This window comes from Haemaphysalis longicornis, unplaced genomic scaffold (assembly GCF_048455015.1).
Source record: "Haemaphysalis longicornis isolate Haplotype H1 unplaced genomic scaffold, Haemaphysalis longicornis Haplotype H1 scaffold_1, whole genome shotgun sequence".
NCBI lineage: Eukaryota > Metazoa > Arthropoda > Arachnida > Ixodida > Ixodidae > Haemaphysalis > Haemaphysalis longicornis.
In genome coordinates this window covers 336,108,959-336,130,818 of record NW_027526203.1, presented here as the reverse complement: position 1 = coordinate 336,130,818, position 21,860 = coordinate 336,108,959, and the positions used below count along the sequence as shown (strand labels likewise).

At 47.4% G+C, this 21,860-nt stretch overlaps 1 protein-coding gene across 1 annotated transcript in view; it reads right to left on the bottom strand.

Moving 5' to 3' along the window:
- Positions 1-3,226: 3,226 nt before the first annotated feature.
- Positions 3,227-21,860, bottom strand: part of LOC144152618 (G-protein coupled receptor dmsr-1-like) — a 276,838-nt gene continuing 258,204 nt past the window's right edge. Inside the window, exon 2 of the mRNA XM_077683956.1 lies at positions 3,227-8,895. Within this exon, the coding sequence (XP_077540082.1) occupies positions 7,711-8,886 (1,176 nt within the window). The 5' untranslated portion in view covers positions 8,887-8,895 and the 3' untranslated portion in view covers positions 3,227-7,710. The remainder of the gene's footprint in view (positions 8,896-21,860) is intronic.

Here is a 21,860-nt window from a genome sequence, read left to right as displayed (position 1 = left end):
GCCAAACTGCCCGCTGAAAAAACAAACCTAAACAGTAACGGTAGCCTTAAGCGGGATTTTTGTGTGTGTGTGTGTGTGTGTGTGTGTGTGTGTGTGTGTGTGTGTGTGTGTGTGTGTGTGTGTGTGTGTGTGTGTGTGTGTGTGTGTGTGTGTGTGTGTGTGTGTGTGTGTGTGTGTGTGTGTGTGTGTGTGTGTGTGTGTGTGTGTGTGTGTGTGTGTGTGTGTGTGTGTGTGTGTGTGTGTGTGTGTGTGTGTGTGTGTGTGTGTGCGTGTGTGTGTGTGTATTTAATGGCCTACGTGTTCGCGCGTGTGTAAAGCTGTATCGTCGGACTGGTTGTGCGGGTGCGCCCAAAATTACCCCCAAACAAAGTCGCTGAGACAGTGTTGTCCTATCGTTTCACAAAATATTGGTGAGCAAAGCAATAGTTTGCAGCACACAAATGCAGGAATAATGCACCAGAACACGGTAAACGTTTTCCGTATGGCGATAGGACAGTGAAATAAATGAGGCTTCAATAATTCTGATTTGAATAATAGACCAAGTACGGTGTTCACAGAAAAGTTTATTCGGAAGAGTTGTTTGTGAAGTCGAGCTTACAGTCACGTTTTCATTACGACATTGGCTTGAAAAACAGCAAGAAACGTGGCTAAGAATGATCGACTGGTCTCGCACACCAACCGCCTCGTGAATCCGGCACCAGAATCAATCAGAACTATACAAGGTAACAACACACAGTCGAGACGCGTTTATATTTTGGCTTGAATTCCACGATCTTATCCAAAAGCTATATGGACTGATAATTCAGGTGAAAACCGTGTTTAAATTGTTAACACTGGCATGCTACACACGCCCATCTATCAGCATAGCAGTACCTAAGCCTGTCAGACGTGTTTGATGATCCAGATATGTTCAGCAGCCTATAACCTCTATTTATGTAACTATCTTCAGGACCACCCACCTTGTAAACAGAGTTGAATGACAGAGAGTGTCAGCTCCATGCTCGGGTAGATGGTGTCGGGCTTACAAAGGGCTGCCCATACGAGGGATGCCGTATTTTACAGATGTCATAGTTTTCTTGATGCCTGATTGAACGCTGTCCATCACGGCCATGTTTTCCTCAACGGCAGCTGTTATATCTGTTCTCTGAAGGCAAAGAAGCGTAGGAAGCTCCTAGAAGCCAGAATATTAGATTGCTGAATTCAGTGATGCGGTACTTATATCACCGACACGAACAGACAGCAGTCGAAGGTAAATCCAAGCGGTCTTCCGGGGAAGGTAGTGTTGGTCAACGTACTTTTATTTTGTTTTTGCCTCCACTTTCGAGTTCTAACATAAAATTCACCACATCATATTTTTTCTCCGCCTCAAAATGTTTTTCCTAGACGAATTTCCCGCCGGCGACATTTTTCTTGCAGAAACGTCGTAAGTTTGACTAAAAGGCCTTTATTAATCCGATAGGCAAAGTTTTACAAAAAATAAAACGCTGTAATTCGGCTATGTTGAATTGCAGTAAACGCACAGCGGGTCAGCAAAAAATTTGTGCGTTTGTTTCCTTTCGTGGGAAGTGCGATATATCGTACTCCGAATTATATCCAGCGGACTGTATTGGCCTGAGTGAGGGCTCTATTACTTAAAATTCAATTTAAAATGCATATTTTATTTTCGTTCTTTCTTTGTTGCTGCTAAGGTTAATAAAGGAGATGGGCCTCGGAGCTGGGAATGCTTCTGCTCAACATGTCTGCAAGACAGCCGAAGTGATTTTCCAATTACCGTATAGTTTCGCTCTTTCTTCGCGTTGAAAGCTTGTCGGAATGTAGAAAACACACTTCTAAAATGCGAAAATAACCCCGAGTTTTGAGCTGATACGAATTAATTATGTTTCAGCATGATCTCTTTCTTCATTGCGGGTCCTTTAATGCTGAGGCTAAGCACATTACTGACAAAAACCAGCCGAATATGCATTGGTAGCAACGGCCATTGGATGAGGATCATACAGACTACGCCAAAAAGAAGCCAGGCGTAGGTACGGGCACCTTACGTCATTATGGGCCTCTTTTACCCCTCCGAAAACGCATTGGTATGAAGGCTTAACTCAATTTTCAGTGGGTTATGGGGTGTGTTTTACATTACACGTTGCGCGATGATATTTTCCCTATACTCGTTACTGAAGCCTGCTGACGGATGAATATTCGCATCCAGGACAACCTGTATACTTATACGAAAATCCTGAATCTATCTACAGCCTTGCTTTATAGTAGCCTCCTCGGTAGCCTGGTTGCTAGGGCATCGGACTTGCTATATAGCGCAACGTAGTTTTGTTGAAACCTGCCTGCTACAAGTCCACAAATTGAAACGCAAGTAGGCACCTGCGTGTTCTTGGTCAGTTGAAACGTAAATAGGTACAATCAAACTTTCAATCTCACCATGAAAATGGTTTTTGTAATGTTGTTCTTGTGTTCCTGGGCAATGATGTCTTGTAATTGTATACATCACGTATGATTAACCGGTGGAGATTGGGGGAAGTGCGCTACCTGGCAAGCTTCTATTTTGTCACAATTGAAAGTTGGGCGAGTTGGTCATTCATCTGAGGAAAAAGCTCGAAAAACGACTACACGTAGAAAAGAGCGCGCTACTAGCAACTGATTTTTATTTGGAAAGAACAGACATTTATAATGTGAAAAAGCGCAACCTCGTCAATGTTCTCGCACGAGTACATAGAAACAAAAAAAAATACAAAGAAAAATAGAAAAACATAACGTGTTATGCAACATGGTCACTTGACGTGCGGCTCCAAAAATTCCAGTTCCGCATTCTGCAGTGTCAGACAGGGCAGACCGGTCGGTGCCTCAACATCCGACTACGTGAGCACAACAGCTCTTTGAAGGGCAGACCTTACAGGCACTTAGCAGCGCATTGCAAGGAGTGCAAAAAGGATGGGTGCAGGCCTCTCTTTGATAAGACGACAGTCATGTACAGACACAAAGGAAGAACCCAAAGAGAGATAATTGAAGCGTACCATATCAGCCGGGAGGGTGCCGTGTGCGTTAGTCAGCCTTCACTGAGACTGCAGTATGCGGAATTGGAATTTTTGGAACCGCACGTGAAGTGACCATGTTGCATAACACGTTATGTTTTTCTGTTTTTCTTTGTACATATTTTTTTATTTTTATGTACTCGTGCGAGAACATTGATGAGGTTGCGCTTTTTCACATTATAAATGTCTGTTCTTTCCAAATACAAATCCGTTGCTAGTAACGCGCCGTCCTGTGTTCATTTCTACGTGTAGTCGTTTTTCGCGCTTTTTCCCTAGTTCTATTTTATGATATCCGAGCTGTGAGACCAACCTGACAGAGAAGCGAAGATAGAGCAGACCAGCCCGGGTCAGCGTTCGCCAAATTTTGTTGAAGTTTAGCTCAGGGAACATTTTGCGCGCTGACAACCGATTTTCTCTGCATGCACGCTGGCTACCAAATTTCTCGGAAGAAGGCGCGCACTGGTGAGGTGTTTGTGTGTGCGTCTATGCTGAAGAAGCAGGCGCAGCCTACGACAATGAAATATTCCAATGGCCACATTTATTCCTTCGCGCGTGGTTTCAATTGCTATTTTGGCAAAGTGTCACTTAGTAAGAAGACCACTGTGTCTAATTTCTATTTTTATATTAGGTAATTATATCGAACCCGTCAATGTTTCGACAGCTTACGTAACATGCGAAGAAACTATTTTGATTAAGTGCTGAGTGAACCGACATGTCAACAATGTATTAACTAGAACATGCGACACTAACGTTTCAACAAGTGCGCTTTTCACGCTACACAACTTCCCTTCCTCTCTCCTGCTTCTATCCGCTTGCTTTCTCGGATGAACATACGTTCCTTCAAGCTTCTCAACGCCATTCTATGTTGTTGTAAATAGAAATGTTTGGAAATATAGGGTGTTTTTTTCACACTGCAGCGGACGCAAATTACGACACCATCTATGTTTCTCGTTGTCGTGGCCATACGCTGTCCAGCGCACAACATTGTATATATGCCGTTACGTACACGCCCTTTTAAGTATACACGCAAACGTGATTCGCATGAGAGCATGTCTTCTGTACTTTCAAACAAAAATAGGTAACACCGTAAAACGCCACCCTCACCCGCCAACAACAATTTCTGCTGCTGTTCTAGGGAGGAAATGCGCCAAAATACAACCGAGTGAAATGGCTTTAGCGCAACGGCATGCGCGTTAAACGCACAATGAAATTCGGCTGCCTGGAGAGACCTTTCACTGAAAGCTGCCATATCATGGTGGCGCCGATTGGACCTTCACGGTTGACGTAACCCAGCAGTGCTGGTTTGCTTGTTTGATCTGGAATAGTGATAAAAAAAAAAGAAGCTCGAACGGGGGTGCAGCGCGGAAGCAAGAAAGAACTCCCGAGTGTGCGTGGAATGGAGCAATAAGTACATACAGGGAAAAAAGCAAGAACGCCTCAGTTTTTTCTCTCTCTTGTCTCCTCGCAACAGGACGAGCACATTGCAAAGGAGAGCGTTGACTGACGGAGTGTGTCAGTCGCAGGCTGGGGTCGGCGGTGTCGCGCTGGCTGAGCACTGCCCTCGGTCTACAGGAAGGGTGACAGCGAGATGAAGAGCGGTGAAGATGGCCTCTGGGGCGCGGTCTTTGTGCGGCGCCGGCCTCGGGTGGGGGCTCTGGGCGGCTTCCGCGGACAGGTACAACGAACGCTTTGGCTCCCCTCGCGGGCGGGGGGTGCTCGTGACAACGAACAAGTAACGCACGGGTGTCCACGACGCTTCGGACAAGCAACAACAACCACAATAACAACAAGGATAATAGTATAGCGCTCCCTTTACATCAGTAGTACCCGTTATGCACTCCACCGACAGCGGGAACACAACGGAGCACTCTGGACAAAAGGAAGGTGAGACGCGACTCGCCCTATCCTACCGGCGCGCGGCTTCCAATGGCGCATGAGACACATCCTCTCATTCTCAAGTGACCTACAAAAAACTGTTCGTCTGGAAAACGCTGGGTGGACCCTGCCTTTTCCGTTGTAACACCTTCAGTTGTAATTAATTGTAGGGGACCGAATGGTTTGGTTGGCGCTGAACACAACTCAACTTTTGCCCCGAAGTTACTCTGTGCGAGCAACAATATATTCAGCAAACATTGCGTGCGTTTGAAAAGCAGGAAGCTATAAAATTTCGCTTTTTTTTTCTAAATTTTGCACCCACGTCATCCTGTCCAAGCCTATGTAGTAATTACCAATGTTTAGAGAAAATTCTTTCCTTGCGTTTGGAACAAACCGCAGTTTTGACTATTTGGCATCATTTCTTTCGATATTTGCGCACGTTATATTACTTCTTTGAAATTCTGAAACCTGTATATCCGGCGAAAGTCAATACTGTGATATGATTCTGATAAAGCAATTCAACAGATTTAAACTGGATCTTGTGTACGTCGCCAATGTTGTATTTCTCAGTAGTTAACACCTGCGGTAAGGGGAAAAAATTTTAACTTGCAACTGTGGGATAGAAATAGTGCAAATTGCAACGACCGCTTCATTAAACACAGCACAGAAGGCTTAATAAAAGGAATACTAGCGTATTGAGCACGTCTAATCACGGCATCTCACACACAGAACAACATCTGCATGCACAGAAGCTTAATCCAGAATACTCAAAATACTCGTTAGTCCCGACCTCTTAAACTGCGTTTGCTTCTCTATTTTACAAAAGCTTTAGTCCATTGTGGCAATGACTGGGCACTGCTAAGCGCTTCGGTTTTTTTTTTGAACCATGAGTTCTTTATCTTAGCCGCATCTTCTCTTCTCTTTGGGAATGCAAGAGCGAAGGGCGAGCTGCAATGCGATTTGACTCATCGCATAAAACCCGTTTGGCGAAATAATGAACATCCTCGATATGTCAGTCTTTGACAGTCCGCGGGCAGTACGAGGACTGCCATCGGACTGAACGCCTCCCTAGGAATACACGAGAAAAACACACGGCGGGTCGCCTCCCGTGCAGTCCTCGGACGGTCCGGGTCTGATAATCGAGGAGACCCAATGTTTCTTTTTTTTACCCCAGTCTGGGCGTGACTGCATAACAACTAAATATTTTTTTGTGTTGCTGTTTCGCTCCGGGGATTTGGACTGAGACAATATGAATGGCAGAACCATCAGCAAAAGCGTTCAGAGCGTGAACTATGTCACCTTCTCTCATCTATGGCCGAGGTTGCGTCGAACGTTGACCCTGCAGGAAGAACATCACTCCTCGTGTCCGTCTCGCATTATCAGGCATTTGATAATGAAAGGAATGCTCCGTGAGAGCGAGAGAAAGCGCGCGCCTTCAGTTGGCAAGTCATTCGCAACACAAACACCCTCTTTTCTAACAACGAGATACGGGTTAAGGTACACCATAGGGAACTAAAGGTGCTCCGGTCCGTCTAAGGCAGACCAAAGGTCCTCAGAAGTCATTCTAGGGAATTCATACGCATTTAGGTAGCTTCGCTAAGGGCGTTCAGCACACCGGCAATCAAAATAAATGTTCTCTTGAACAGGCGACGGGGCTCTGCGGTGCCCCCTAGTTTCTCTTCCTCTGTACAAGGTTCGGGGCGAGACAGACACACACACCGCGACGTATACACAACTCACAATGTTCTTAACAGCGTCTTTGGCGAGTGGTCATGAATATCGGAGCTTCACTTCAGATGCTGGAAGAAATTTGATCTGGTGAACCTCCTTAGCGTTCACGTTGTCCAGACGCATGGCTGCAGTTGTCTTGAGACATATTCGTCAGACACGTGCGGACGCGAACAGAAACTTCTTTTTTCGTGAGACGTAAAGAGACCTGCAGACAGAACGTGTGCACGCTTTGATTTCACAGACTGGAGACCGACTGGAAGCGCCTCAGTGTCCTTTGCACTGATGTAATGTTGCGTCCTTGGCACCACTGTATAGTTCAAAACGAGTTCACTCCAACTATCGCGTTAATTTATCTCACCCTGTGGTCAACGCTACGTATTTACTTCAAACCTGCTTCCAGATTTTTTTCTCTGGCAGTTTGGCTGCGGACAAAAGGCGTCATTATGGGAGAGTTTTATAGCACTGGCTGAGTACGATAGCGCATTCATGCAACCACTCTACTTTTTTTACAAAACAGTCCATCACTGAGTACGCACTAAGGCATACACGTCTTTCACATTGGCACTTGTATTTACTTGCGCAGATCACCTGAAATTGGTGCAGTAAAACGTGTGGTAAGAAGATAGGAGCAGCCATGCATGAAGAGCCTGCCCAAGTGCTTTGTCACTAACAATGCCAACATTTAACATGGAGCGTCCTTTTTTTCACTCGATATAATCGTTGATTTCTTGCTCAGCCGTATTTTGTGCACGGCTATACCATGTGTATACGTTTTCCGTCGAACCTACGGCTTTGACTGCGACTTTCTTCCAGAACTTCATGACTTTCGTTCTGCTGAGTGATGCGGTGAAGAGCAATTGTGAAAAAACAAGAGTTGGAAGTTAACTTAAGAAGAATAAATGTGCTGCGCAGTTGCGATTTCACCAGAGGTGCACAAAGACATGAGCAAAAAGAGAAACGGCCGCGATGAACGGGTCTTCACGTCCCCTGTCTTTCCAGAGGGGGAAAGGAAAGGGAACTGGATTCCACGTCGCCGGCGGAGCCGGTGGATACTATACGGCGGCCTGATCTAAACACAGGTGGTTGCGTAAGTGCTGTTTGGTGGTTCAGAGTTAAGTGGAAACCACTTGGCCACAATGCGAGGTGTGAATAGAGCCGCAAACGCCTTGCGGAACTGCCTGCTCATGGAGCAATATAGGATAAAGTTGACAGCGCTGTTGACAAGCGCCAGGATGTCCATGACCTCGCCGAAGTTCATGTAGACGTGCAGGAAGAAGTCGTCGCCCAGAATGCCGCTGAGCAGCGCTGCTATGCCGGAAGGGAACTCCGTGACGAGGAACAGCAGCAGCACGGCGAGCAGCATGCGTGTGGTGCGGTCGCGCGCCTCCTCGCCGCCGTGGCCGCTGTGGCCGCTGGCGCCGCGGCGGAGGCGGCGCTTGCGGGCTTTCGCTTCGTACAGGACGCGCAGTAAGCCCAGACTGAGGCCCGTGAGTGCCACGCACGGCACCAGCTTCATGAGGACCGAGTAGGTCCAGAAATTGAGGTTCTGCAGCAGGGCGCCGTTTGCGCGCGTGATGTTGCTGAAGTCAACTTTGTACGAGGGCTCCTGGGGTGTGCCGGCCTGGTGCACGGTGAAGGAGAGGTAGACCGGCAGGCAGCAGAGCGCACACGACACGTACACGCTTACGACGGCCCAGCGGGCGCGCCGCATGCTGCACCACTCCTTGCTCGAAGCCGGGAAGCTGACCGCCAGGAACCGCCAGACGGCCAGCGTGACTGTCAACCACGTGGACACGGTGTGGAAGACGACGCTCACGTGTGCGTGTACCAGTATGAAGACGGCCGTGCCAAAGCTTTGCGTAAGCGATGGGGGCATCACATGCGTCGTGATGGTGTACGGCAGGTAGGTCGCTATCACGAGCATGTCGGCCACGGCTAGTCCCGTGAGTATGCCGTTGGTGGGCGACACCATGTTGCGCTGCGTGAGCACGATGATGTTGAGGACATTGGCCAGGATGCCGAACACACACACTGTCATGCTCAGATAGCCGTGCAGATGACTTGTGTACCACGCGTGGAAGCGACCCAGCTCGGCCCCGTGGTACGGCAGGTCCTCCTCCTCGAGCACGTCGAAGCCGCCGAAGGGCCCGCTCAGGTTGGCCTCCACCAGCGACAGGTTCTCTTCGTCCAGGTAAAGGCTGTCCGCGATCTGCAGCATGGTGCTCACGTTCAGGACCTCGGCCATCGGAGGCTCCTGCGGGGGGATCGAGAGCGCCACTTACCCTACTGGGAAAGAAAATATGCGAATCCTGAAGTTTAACATTTGCGTGGACCAATGTGCGTGCTTACACTAGCATAAACGCATTGCCATTACTCTCAAAGATTTAAGCAGCTGATTTCTTGATTTCTCCCTCGCATGGATATTCGAAAGTCAGAACGGCATTCTAAAGCTAGGCGCCCTATTTTTTCTACTGTTCTTATGGTGTCTCAAGCTACACATGGCTCAAAAGCTTGTCAGCAAAGAGGCACATCTACGTCCCTCTAAACATACTGATGGTGGGCTTTTCAGTAACAACTAGGACGTTGTGGGAAGTTGAAATAATGGTTTGCTGAGGCAAAGCATACTCTGAAGGTGACCATTATTGACTGTGAGAATGGTGCATGCAGTTTTGTTCTTCTTTTCATGAGTATAAAACATGCAGTGGTCAGCGAAAGAGCAATAGTAAACTACGTCAAAAGAAGCGATACGTTGTAATATGGTGTATAACACCGCCTCAGAAGCCAAAGGCCGCTCATCGACGACCGTTTGTATCACCCATCTCGTAGGCCATAGAGACAGCTTGCTTGCACTTCGTTGCGAGGGGCACGTGATTCTAAAACTGTTTTGAATTATTTATAAGACGCACACAATCTGTGGCACAGAACCGTCCTTGCGTTTGGTTCTAATCTAAATACGTACGTCGGACTGGGAAATAAATACAGAATTTCGGGCAGACAAGCAGAAAGCCCAAAAGAGGCCATGCATACAAAATGATTGATTGATTTTAGGGTTTAACGCGCCGACGCAACGCAGGCGATGAGGCGCGCCGTAGTGGAGGGCTCCGGATTAATTTTGACCACCTGGGGATCTTTAACGTGCGCCGAAATCTCGTACACACGGGCGTTTTTGCTTTTCGCCTCCATCAGAAAAGCGGCCGCCGCGGCCGGAAATCGAACCCGCGACCTATGCATACAAAATGCAACTCTGTTTAGGTAGAAAGAGCTAGCCTTTGGTTGCTCCCTCAGCTCCACTGCAGCCACGAAGATGTTTTGTCACCGAAAAAAAAAAAAAAAGAGAAAACAGAATTTTCGCGCTAAAGTGACGTAATATAGGCAAGAGTGACGTGATTTGTGGAAGCACTAAAAACATAGTCACTGCATGTTAGCATTTAAGAGATACGATTAAACGGAACTAGAGAACCCACTACAATCTGCCAGTAATTTTTCTTGCCGTTGGCTTAAGTCGGCAACCGTCAATCGCACCAAGACTCTGGGATGCCATAGAGAAATCCACAGAAAGTGCCTAGGAGTCGCCACTACTTCATTTGTTTTCTTTAATATGCTAATTATTTGATTGAAGTTTGCCATTAAACTGGTACCACTCTTATGAAAAAAAGCCTTTTTTTTTCAATGAACCCATCTTGTACATTGCCTTCATGACCCGTTTAATGACTTCAGTGCGATACATGGGAATAAAAAATGCGCAGTGTTTATAGGTGGTCAAAATCGTACTAATTTTTGTACTACAGAAAAAAATCGTTAGGGTGACATTAGCGAAAGACAAGTATGCCAAAAATTTATTTCAAATGCCAATAATTTATATGACAAAGCCACAGTTCCCTCCTCCCTTTATTTCTGGTATGGGAAACATCAGGCGCACCTCAATTGGAAAACATACGTGAAGCAATCCGTCCAGGATTCCTTAAGATTAGATCCTGCTTTAACCAAGCCATATGTGAATTGTTGGACTGGGAACATGACCTTGTTTTTATAGTCTAAAAGAAACGCTTCGCCTCAGGGCCCCAATCGACAAGCTCCTCTAGCTTTTTTATCAGAAAGAGAATACTTTAAACTTATTCTTTTCTGAATACAGACACAAAAACTGGCAGCATCTCCACTCCGTGGATGATGGCTAGCTAGGGTGAGGAGAACGGGGACTCGAAATGACATCCAAGTTGCGCCCCGACCGTCATTCGAATGTAGCCGCGAGTTGCACCTAAATGAAACTGCAACCCACGGCTCCAATAGAATTTCGCTTGATTTTCGCTTAATGGTGGTGTGCGCACGGATGGATGCGGACGGACATTGGGAGGTCCTAAGGTACTCCGCACCGTTACAGGCGAGTGAGTAAGCCATTTGACTTTCCGGTACTAACTCACGGTCGTAGCCCAATGGGTAAGACGACTGACACTAACTCTGTCTGGTCTAGCAGACGCAAACTCGAATCCTGCCGGTCCCTGTGTGATTTTTTTGCGATTGTAAATGCTATGCGCACGGACGCGGACGGACATTGTGCGGTCCTAAGGTACTCCGCACCTATAAATGCCAAAAACGTCAAAACTCGTGTCACCGCTCCATACACTTCCCTGCAAAAAAAGTGTGCGCCGTCACAAATTGCTGAGGGCGAAACGGGATTAGAGGATAGTATGTTAGCGTTTGGTTTAAAGAAACACTGTGGCAGGGTCATATAAATGCAAGCTAAATGTATGCGGATACTTTTGGCGCGCTTGCTTTTTGAATGACACAAACCTCAGCTAGTAAACATTATAGACGACGCACTTCTGCCGTTGTGGGTAACGCTGGCGTACATGTCATATGGTTCGCTATGCAAGAGGAACGTTCTCGCACCGGAAAAGGGTAAGGGAGTAAGGCAGCACGGGAGAATAGCTCAGGAGCACTACGCGCTCTTCACCACAAAGAGTTGTACCACACGTCTGCGTGAGGACTTTGTCTAGAATTTAATATCTGCTGTGTTAGAGGTCATTGCGTTCTTACGGGAAATGAATAGGAACGCAGCGTCTGCTTTCCTACGAAACTCTGTGGACGTGACCTTTACTCGCAATTGTAAACTCATATGACTAATTATAAAGAAGCTTCCTCAGCAATGACACCAAGAATTGTGCATACAAGTAGCAAGCAAGCTTTACAATAAATCCGACAATAGGCAGATACAGACACAATAGAAAAAAGTTTGGCTCCAATCCACGCTGTCACGGTGGTTGGACTGCGATGCTGTACACGACACCCACAACGATTACCCATGCGACGTCACTTGAATTCACACACGTGTCTCTCTCTACAAAGAGTGAAACCAGAGACTCTGGCAGCCGTTAACTGGGTTTCGCGGAGGCGGTGTTTGTGTATCCGAGTGATTGAACGCAGCAGCGACGGCAGAAAGAAAACGGAGAGGAGCGTCAGGCGAAAGGTAAGGAGGAGGGCGGGATGCGCCGCTATGGCGTCATCTCTCTCACTGCGTCCCCCTCAATGTTGTTTCATGCATCGCCGCCAAGTAGTGCCTTCCCCGCCCTACTCATCCCCAGACGCTGTTCTGGCCGCCACTAATCCAAACCACGTGAACGCCGTTATCCTAAAATATGCGGTGTGCACTTCACGCAAGGGCTTCGAATGAGCGCAGGTGGTAGACTGGCCGCGGTGCTCTTTAAGTACTCCGTCTTTCTCCCCGTCTCCTCGTGTGGGCGTAGCTTAGACATTAAGACGATGGGCTGCCGCTCCGTTACTCTATACGGGTACAGGTACGATTCCTCACGGTCGCAGCAAGTTCTATTATTTAGCCTGGGAGTTTTCTGCTGACGCGAACACGACAATTTCCTTGGGTGGGAGAGGCATACTGCTTCTCAGTAGAAAAAAAATAAATTCATAAAAGTTTTGCTTTGTAGACTAAAAGGTCTACACGCCAATGCAAAGCGTTCATAGGAATAGGAGGAGTCAGCCCAGCAGTCAGCCCTGGAAAAAAGCCTTCATTCTAGGACCCCTTCAGACCGCCCGGCTTCTTGGACTCTCTTCACCAGCCAAATTTGGTCGTGATGGCCCGAACTGGACAGTGCTCCCTCCCAGTGCTCAGTGGAGGGGAAGGGCAGGGGGCTTAGGTGGGGGTTCAGATTACAGCCCCACATGATATTGTTGAGGGCGCCCGAAGGCTCGCAAAAGCGGCATTCCGAGGAGTAGAGGGTGGGGGCCAGAATCTCTTAAACGCCACACATGGAGAACTTTCTACTGAAGATGTAGAGCAGGGCTTCCCGTCCTTCACGCATTGCTAGATTGCTCAAGGCATAAGAAAGAGACGCGCAGGCGTTTTCCATAAATCTGCACTTATCATTAGATTTCATTACATCTATCGCCCTTCCTTGTAGACGAACCCGTGTTTTCACATTAGCGCGTATTTGACTGCTTATTACAAGCTGGGTCTTTAGACAACGTTTTATGTCGCCGTTAATTGTTTTGCCCTTCTGCACCATCGTCCTTACCATCTTTCATGACCGCCTTCACTCTTTAGTTCGGGGCATATGCACCAATGACGAACTTTCAGTTCCATCCCACTTTTTTTTTAGCCGCAAAACTTTCCATTAAATTTGACCTGCCATACCCAAGGTGGAGCTCGGCGCTCTTTGGATTTTGCTTCCCTTGGAACAGAAAACAAACACAACAAGACTGACACCACACGGCGCAGAAGATGCTGTGCGGGAGTTGGGATACATGTGTGTGACAGATCATTAGGTTGTCGAGTGCATTTGAAGTACAAGCCTACCGCAAAATGGAGGTCAGCCTACTTTCCGGCGCAAAAGAAATCAGACCGGACGAAAGCCTCTCGCCTGGAATGCGCGTGACTGCGTTCCAGCAAGAGATGGTTCCGCTTGAATCAGCTGAGGCAACTGACCTAACGAGGCAGAGCGTGGACGGCGTGACGTTGTTTCATCCTGGAGCAGCCGCTCTACTCGAGGAAGAACACACGTTCTTCGCCAAGATGCCTCGACGACGAGTTTCTCCATGGAGAAGGCAATCGCCGCGTGGCAACGCCGGGTCAGTGCAAAAGCAGCGCATGAGAGTCGATCGAGTGGGGTCGATGGCAGCCGCAAAATATTGTACTAAAAAGAGACATTTCATCTGGAAAGCGAAAGCCCTGTCAAACAACAAAAACTGCTTGCTACGGCTGACTGCTGCGGAGTAGTTCGTGAGAAAGCAATAATCGTAAAATCTGGTTTTGTTAGGTCGAGTTTGGAATGCATTAGCTAATCTTGACATCGAAATAGCCTGGTCGTCTTGTTCGTTCTTCAAATATATGCTGGTATTTGATTTAGTGCTACCAGTTTACGAAACTAATAGTATGCGTACACTCCCACTGAGTGCTAGATAAATCCGCCTCTATTGGCTTATTTCGCGCTGTCCAGTTACTGTTGCAAACCAACCAACGGACGCTGACGTCCAAGCAACATGTTCGTGTACTAGGCGTGGATCCATGGATTTAATAACAATGGCGTTGGAGAATGTTTCAAAGCTTCGTCACCTTCTTCTCTACGAGGGGAAAACTGTTTGTAAATAAAAAGGACATGCAGAAACAGGGTGAAATAAACATTCTGCTCATGATTTTTTTCGGCGCAAAACACGAACGCCGGAGATATGGGCGGCTGCTCCGACCCATGTCCCCCCACGCGACACATGACACACATGACAGGCACCTACATAGAGGATTGGCCAGAAATACAAAGCACCTTGCTTGCACATTTGTAGGGTGCTTTTCTTTTGGTCAATACCCACGCTTGATGCATGGCAACTGCCCGCTGTTGTTTTTCTTCTCGTTTGTGTGCGGCAACTACATGACGTTGATTTGATTGATTGATTTTAGGGTTTAACGCGCCGACGCAACGCAGGCGATGAGGCGCGCCGTAGTGGAGGGCTCCGGATTAATTTTGACCACCTGGGGATCTTTAACGTGCGCCGAAATCTCGTACACACGGGCGTTTTTGCTTTTCGCCTCCATCAGAAAAGCGGCCACCGCGGCCGGGAATCGAACCCGCGACCTCGTGCTCAGCAGCGCAACGCCTTAGCCACTGAGCCACCGCGGTGGGTAACTACAGGACGTGCAGCATGAAATATTGTCCCTGAAGGACCACTGTAATCGCATTATGTTTTCAGCCACTCACTTAGCCTCGCAGATTTTTTAATGAAAAATGCATTTAAGCCCAGCGTGATGCTAATTGAAACGGTTTTGTCTGAGGCCTCGCTTCCGCTTTCCATTGCAACTGTCCTGTTGGAGGCACGCTACGTGCGTTCGGTGTTACAGAGTTTTCGCTCGACGCTGCGCCGGTAAGAGGGCGAAAACGTATGAGGTGTTTCTGAATCCTTACCGGGGGCCTCTCTAGTTATCTCTGGGACACACAGAACTCTCGACACTCATCAAAGGGCTTCTCGTATAGGCTTTGTACGCCGGATGAAGGCATTCAATATTAAGACCGGGGCGTGAGCGGTGCAAACAGCTTTTAGACGCCATAAATTTTTCAGTGCCGTCTCCCGCCCGCAGTAAAGCAACATTGAAGAACGATGTTTTTCCACTACTTTGGAATTTGTGTTTGCTAGTGGTTAGAGCCAATGACAAAAGAGAGAAGATAAGGCACCTATGGAAACTCGAAACACAGTAAAAGACTGGCAAGATAAGGCCAGGCAATGCGCCGTGCATTTTACGACAATGTTGGGCGTGCCGATAAGACTAGAATACAGCTCATTGAGAAAAAACTTCGCATTGTAAAGATTCGACACAAAAGAGGAGAAGACAGCTCCGCTCGTGTTGTCGTCCTCTCATCCTTTGTGTTGAGTGCTTTTGTCGTCCGCTTTTTTCGTAATGAGCTCACACCAGCAGTTTTGCAATTTGCTTAATAAGAGCGCCCCAGAGGTAATACATGTATGCAGGTAGAAAACATTATCAGAAACCTAAAACCTAAATAAACCACGAACCAAAAAATGTCGCCAATGTAGTGACTGTTCTCGTTAAAGTTTCTGGCTTTGTTTGTTTAAGTCCACCCTTGAAGAGCTCAACTCCCTTAGTAAAGTGGTTACCATTTTCTTTTCATTAAATATTTATTACAGTTTTACGTGGGTTTCCTGGTGGTGTTGTGCAGGGCACTTTTTCCCGATTACAACCGGAAACCTCATACAAAGCCACCGCTTATCCCATAGCCGTCGGTCTACTCAGCTAGTACAACAAATTTGCATTACCATAAATAAAATGCCACAATACATTTCCAAAATATTTTTCCCTCCACCTGAAAAACCGACGGAACAGAGCCCATGAAAAATACTCTGCACTCAACAACGGTCCACATCATAGCCCAGCTGCCACTTCTGTGTGTAAAATCCCATTGCGTTAGCCGAACCAGGCATAAATGGTTGTTGTAGAGGAACGTATCTGCGTCTGGCGTGCTAGCGCTAAATTATCTCGTTTCAAGCGACGCTTATTACTCCAGATGAACCCAGAAAACGGCTCGGTCCTCGTAGCGTCAGTGTGGCCTTCAAGCTTAGCCAAGCTCAAGCCAGCACCTTGTGCAGTTGCTCAGTGAAAGCGTTTAATCACTCATTCTTTCGATAGGGTGGGGGGAAGGGGCGGAGAGGAGAGTGGGGGGATAGAGTAAGGGCGCATGCCACCAGAAATAATTTAAGGATACGCCCAGCGCCTCCTGGGATTGCACAGTGAGAGCGCCTAATCACTAATTCGTTCCAAGGGTAGGAACGGGGAAGGAGTGAGTGTGTGTCCCACCAGAAAATGATTCAAGGAGGCACTGTGTGCTCCCAAGTTCACCGCGCGAAACAGCCTAGAATCCGACCGCGCCGAGCCGCCCGAGCAGCGCCTGTGGTTTGTTCTGCGGCGCAATTGTGTGCAAGCTCACTGCGTGCTCTCGGCGCGAAAACGGCGCGATCGCTCGGCAAACCTGGGTTAACCGCATTAAACCTCAGCAAATTTATACCTAACTTCTGTGGCACCTCTATATCGTGTGCTAAATGGCTTCGCTGGTCGTACACCTTCAGTGAGTAGAATATATTTTTTTAACGCGATAGCGTTATTAGGCTCATTTTTCGATTTCCCCGTGGCTCCTAGCCATCCGCTGTCAGCCGTGCTCATCAGGCGTCCACGGAAATACGTTACCGGTGCAACCCGGAAGCTACGACTGAGGATGCAAGATTTCAGGGCTCCGCTGAATATGCAATGTCACGCAGCGGCAAGTGATCTGTGGAAAGCGGGACAACGATACTACGGCGGAGACGAAAGAAAGGACATGGGTTTTCAGCGGGTGCCGCACCTGCGCGGTGGAGTTTGTTTTATGCCTAGTCGGCGGTAAGATGCTCGGAAGACACGGCCGCCAGCCATGCCCGAAACTTACGCTATCGCACCAAAGCGTGTTTCCAGAAGATCAAAAATGTAAATGTTCGATAATTCATGCGTCGAAGCTGCACGCGGGATACGAGGTGCGCCGATGTGTAAGTCTACGGAATTACTTAGACCGTCTTGGGATCTCCAACATGCACCGAAGTCTGGACACATGAATTGTTGTGTTTTGCTTCCACCAGGAAAAGGGCTACCGCAGCCTGGAAACGAACCCGTGACCTCGGGCGCAGCAGCGAAACGCCTTATCCACAGAGCCACTGCGGCGTGTTTTCCACCGAAACTTATGCCGGCACCAACATTGGGTGTCCTAACTAAAACAGGGCGCAAATGATTAAGGCCGGTCTCTCAGAAACCAAGGAAGGCATAGATTACAAGCGGAAAAGAATTAAAATAAAGACTTAAATAACGATTAATCGCATAACTCTTCAAAATAATTTTCCCTATTCTCACGGTTCTCTCTCTGCGCAAGTTCAGTTTGGCAAACGACAGATGGCGCCACGAGGCCAAGTTAAAAATCACCCTAAAAATCGGTGCGGATGTTCTGCCAGAGAACAGCCCCGTAAGAATGCTCGGCGTGGCTCTAGAGACATGTGATAGTGCCATACTCACAATCGCAAAAAAAAAAAATAAAAGAAAACCTTTAACCCATTTTCCCCAATATAAAACGCACAACCAAGATAGCAGCAAGAAAAAGATGAGAAGAAACGATAACACTCATGCAGCCACAGATCATGAGCCGGATATTGCAAAGCCTACAGTACCACAAATTTACCCGCACAAAAGAAAGTGAAAGAAACTCCATCGTTAGGACAGCATTAAGGCACTTTTCAACCTCGCAATCTTGACCGTGAGACGAACTAACAAAGGGTGGACCACCACGGTAACAGAATGCACATGAATACACAGGTCTAGACGAAGGGGAAGGCCATTAACACTATGGAGGGAAGAAATAACAATATTCGGAGCAAAGAATACACTCGGGAAGCGCAGGACAGGAGCGGGTGAAAGTCAATGGGAGAGGCCTCCCCAATGCAGTCGTCCTAAACAGGATTTTTGATAATGACGATGAATACGTCTTCAACTTGCGTCTTCCTAACGTATTTCAAGAAATGGGAGAAACCAGTCTCCTCGCACAAAGAGACTGGCTGGAAAAAACAAAATAGGGAGGGGCCATCATGCAGAAGACAGGCACTCCCCTCCCCCGCGCCGTGATAGACGTGGAGCCTACCCACCAACTCTACATAAAAGCTCTCCTCTACCAAAAATGATCCAGTCTCACAACAAGAGGTGATATGGTAGTATGAAGTTCATTCGGTCGAAGTTCCAGAATCATGGGATATACGCAGACTCCGGGATATACGCAGTTGACTACTCTTTCAATCCTTTTCACTGCATGTATACATACAAAAACAAAGAAACAGAAGTTGGAGGCATCCTCTCGGCAATTGGACTAGCGGAAGTATCGAAAAGAAGCGTACACATCATTATATACTGCGAAAGGTCGTTATAGTGTTTTCTGCCTGAAGAATACCTCAGCGCTTCAATAAGATATTCCCATCCACCATGCAAGAAGTTAACAACGTCACCTGGACACCCGGTTAAGGATCTAGAAGAGAACGAGGCACCGGCCAAAAGGCACACAAACTCACGCATCGTGCTCCTTGAGACCACGGCTATCACATTGTCTTCCTTCAAAACCGCGAAGAACGAATCCTCATCCAATACGGAGGAACCCGATATTTCCCCTTGCTACAACAAGGTCTCAACGCCGAAGAATCACAAACTCTGTGGAGGAAAAACCAACGCAACGCAAACCAACCTGAAAACCTACGTGCGTTGAGTAGTTGGGTGGGAACATCAGACATTAAAACACTCTGCGAAAAGCGAAGAAACATCCGCCCTCTTGCACGCAACATAGCCATGTCCAAGGGTATGGTCAGGGGATCACAAAGTGTACATTATATATTCCACTAATTTCAAACATGGAAGGCAGCTTTCACCAGCTCGCTACCTCAAGGTCAGCGCGATATGATTGGAAGGACAAGGAAAGATGCTGCTGCATTAGATGCCCTAGACCTGATGTTCCACCATTGGGCTGCCTCCCGTCCCTTTACCACGTTCTCCTAAATTTCAACAACTTCTTCCTGAACTAAGACCTTCAATCTCTCTCTCTCTCTCTCTCTCTCTCTCTCTCTCTCTCTCTCTCTCTCTCTCTCTCTCTCTCTCTCTCTCTCTCTCTCTCTCTCTCTCTCTCTCTCTCTCTCACTCTCTCTCTCTCTTCGCAAAAAACACAATTGTTCAGCTCGGCCTAGACATTACAGAATTAACATTTCGAAACACTGACACTAATGCTTTCCCGCCCAAACTGACCAACACCTCACCTCCGCAGCTTTTCACGCTCACATTTTTAGCCACAGAAACGCAGACAGCCTTCGTCTTTCTTGCGCCACGGTGATTTAGAAACACTCGTTGCTAGTCTTCCTGCCTCCGATCGTGAAGCATGGGCCGGAAATGCATTCAGTGCGTACGAAAACGCTCCGTGGGAGTCGAAGTATCGCTATCGCGCTTTACATGTTAGGATACAAACATAGATGTCTGCATCTTTTTCATTATTCACCTGTTGCGCTCATGAAGCATGCCATTCATCTGAAGTAGACACCGTTCACAGCTCATAGACGTGGTCGCAGTAACAAAACATGATTATACAAAAATTCGAGAAATAGATTACAAATTGTTGGGAGACAAGGCCGTATACAGAAATGAAGCCGTGCACTTAAAAAGGGAATCTAGACGGCTTTATAAAATTTTTTGCATTTGACGAAAAATACGCCATGCACACGTTGGCGAACTAGTCTACTCTGACAGCTGACTCACGTTCGTGCAATCTGCGCGCTAAATACTGCCATAATCATAAACAAACTGGATGGAGATACTTGCTACATCACAGTAGCTTTCAAGTTTCGACTTGGGGCAAATTTAAATTGTCGTGGAAGCGGTGGCGACGTCATCAGACGATTTAGAACGCGAGAGCTCTGGTTTGTTGCTTATACCTGTGTGCTGTGGCTAGCAGCAGCCTTCTGCTGAATGCGTCACCGCTTAATTGTCCAAGAGTAATAGCACACATAAAAATGCAGTGCTCATATTGTGGCCGCTTCTTTTGAACAACCATGATTAGTGTCATGAACTAGTTAAAATGTGTAGACACTATTAATTTAATAAAAGTCAGGGTGCTTGCATTGTAGCCAAGTCTTTTTTCAGTCCGTGTTCGCGTACATGCCAATCCGTACTGTTATTCCGAGTCAGTGAAGCCTGGCATTGTAATTGCAGAACCAGAAATTCTTAATTTATTACTGAACACTGACGCAACAGATCTACGGCTACCGATAATATTTAAAACTTATTTTACAGCCATGCGCAAAACTACGAACACCGGTTTTATGCTTCATCTTTCGAACGTCGCTATCGACAGCTACGCTCCCATTTGACTGATTTTCAAAGTTCTCCTCCGCGTGCGCCTGTTATGCTTACACGCTGTCCGTTCATCTGTTATTAACACGAGAGAGGCCCGGGAACCACCTGCATTCTTTCTTTAATGGCTGGCCGAAAAACTGAACGCGAGCTCGCTCTGCGTCGGAGCAGATCCTCTTCCTGATGCTGACATTGCTGACGATGCTGACATTAAAAAAAATCCCGCCCTCCGAAAGTGCACTATACTCAGGAACGAGTTAAGAACGGCAATAGCTTATGTACAGTATCACTCCGCCTATAGACGACGTACTCGGGTGTCAACGGGCGCACGCGTTTTGAAAGGAGATTGCCATGAATGCATGCTATCGCCTGCCTTTTTTCACGTAGTTTGTTTGTCGTCGCTGCAGTAGTTTGCAAGCATAATAAGTCCAAAACAAACACGGAAACGGCTCTTGCCACGTTCAAAATACTCCCAGTAACGTACTACTTGGGCCGCGAGGAGTAACATCCGGCTGCGGTGATGAGGCACAGCGGCAACTTCCGTTACCGTTCTTAACATGTACGCGAGTAAAGAATGGTCACTGGCGTGCTTATTTGAAGCAGTCCTCAAGCGGGTAAACGTGCTTTGTTGAACGCCGTATCAGCTCTGTGTTGCTTCGCCACAGAAGACATTCTCACGTTCCACCGTCACGTCCAGGATACTTCACGATCCTGCACAAATTTCCCCAGAACGTTCTCAGCCCGGTGTTTCCCAGGAGGATGGTGTCGCCCTCCTCGGACGCTTTGCTGGTCCTTGCCTTTGTGCGTGCTGTCGCCCCCATTTCTTTCAGATACTATTTGGTAACACCTTGGCCACCAATGTCATGTGATTCCACACTGACTTCTCCACTCATCTGCGATGTCCACGATAATGAGACGTTGCGCCTGTTTGATCTGCTGCTTCCATTCTCTCCGCCGTTTTTGATTAAATTTCTCCACATCCGATTTTTTCTACTGGTAAGGGATCATCACATGTCATGTCCAGTTTCATGTGCTCTGGAAGTCTATTTGCGCTCGTGCGGTGAATTGTGATAAGGGCGGGTCAAATATTTTCGCAGGTTCCTGCAGCACTTTTCTTTCAGTCAGTGGGAGCATTGTCAGGACTGACTCCCATTCCTCTACTGGGAGACGTAACACGCCCTTGTAATGTTTTCATATCATTCCTAACAACTTCGTGCGCCTGTTTGACCGAAGCTCCTTGTACACACCATCGTATTTTTTGTTTTCTTCGAACACTTCAGTGCTTGTTTGTTGTTTGACGTCAATTTTCTTACGTCCAT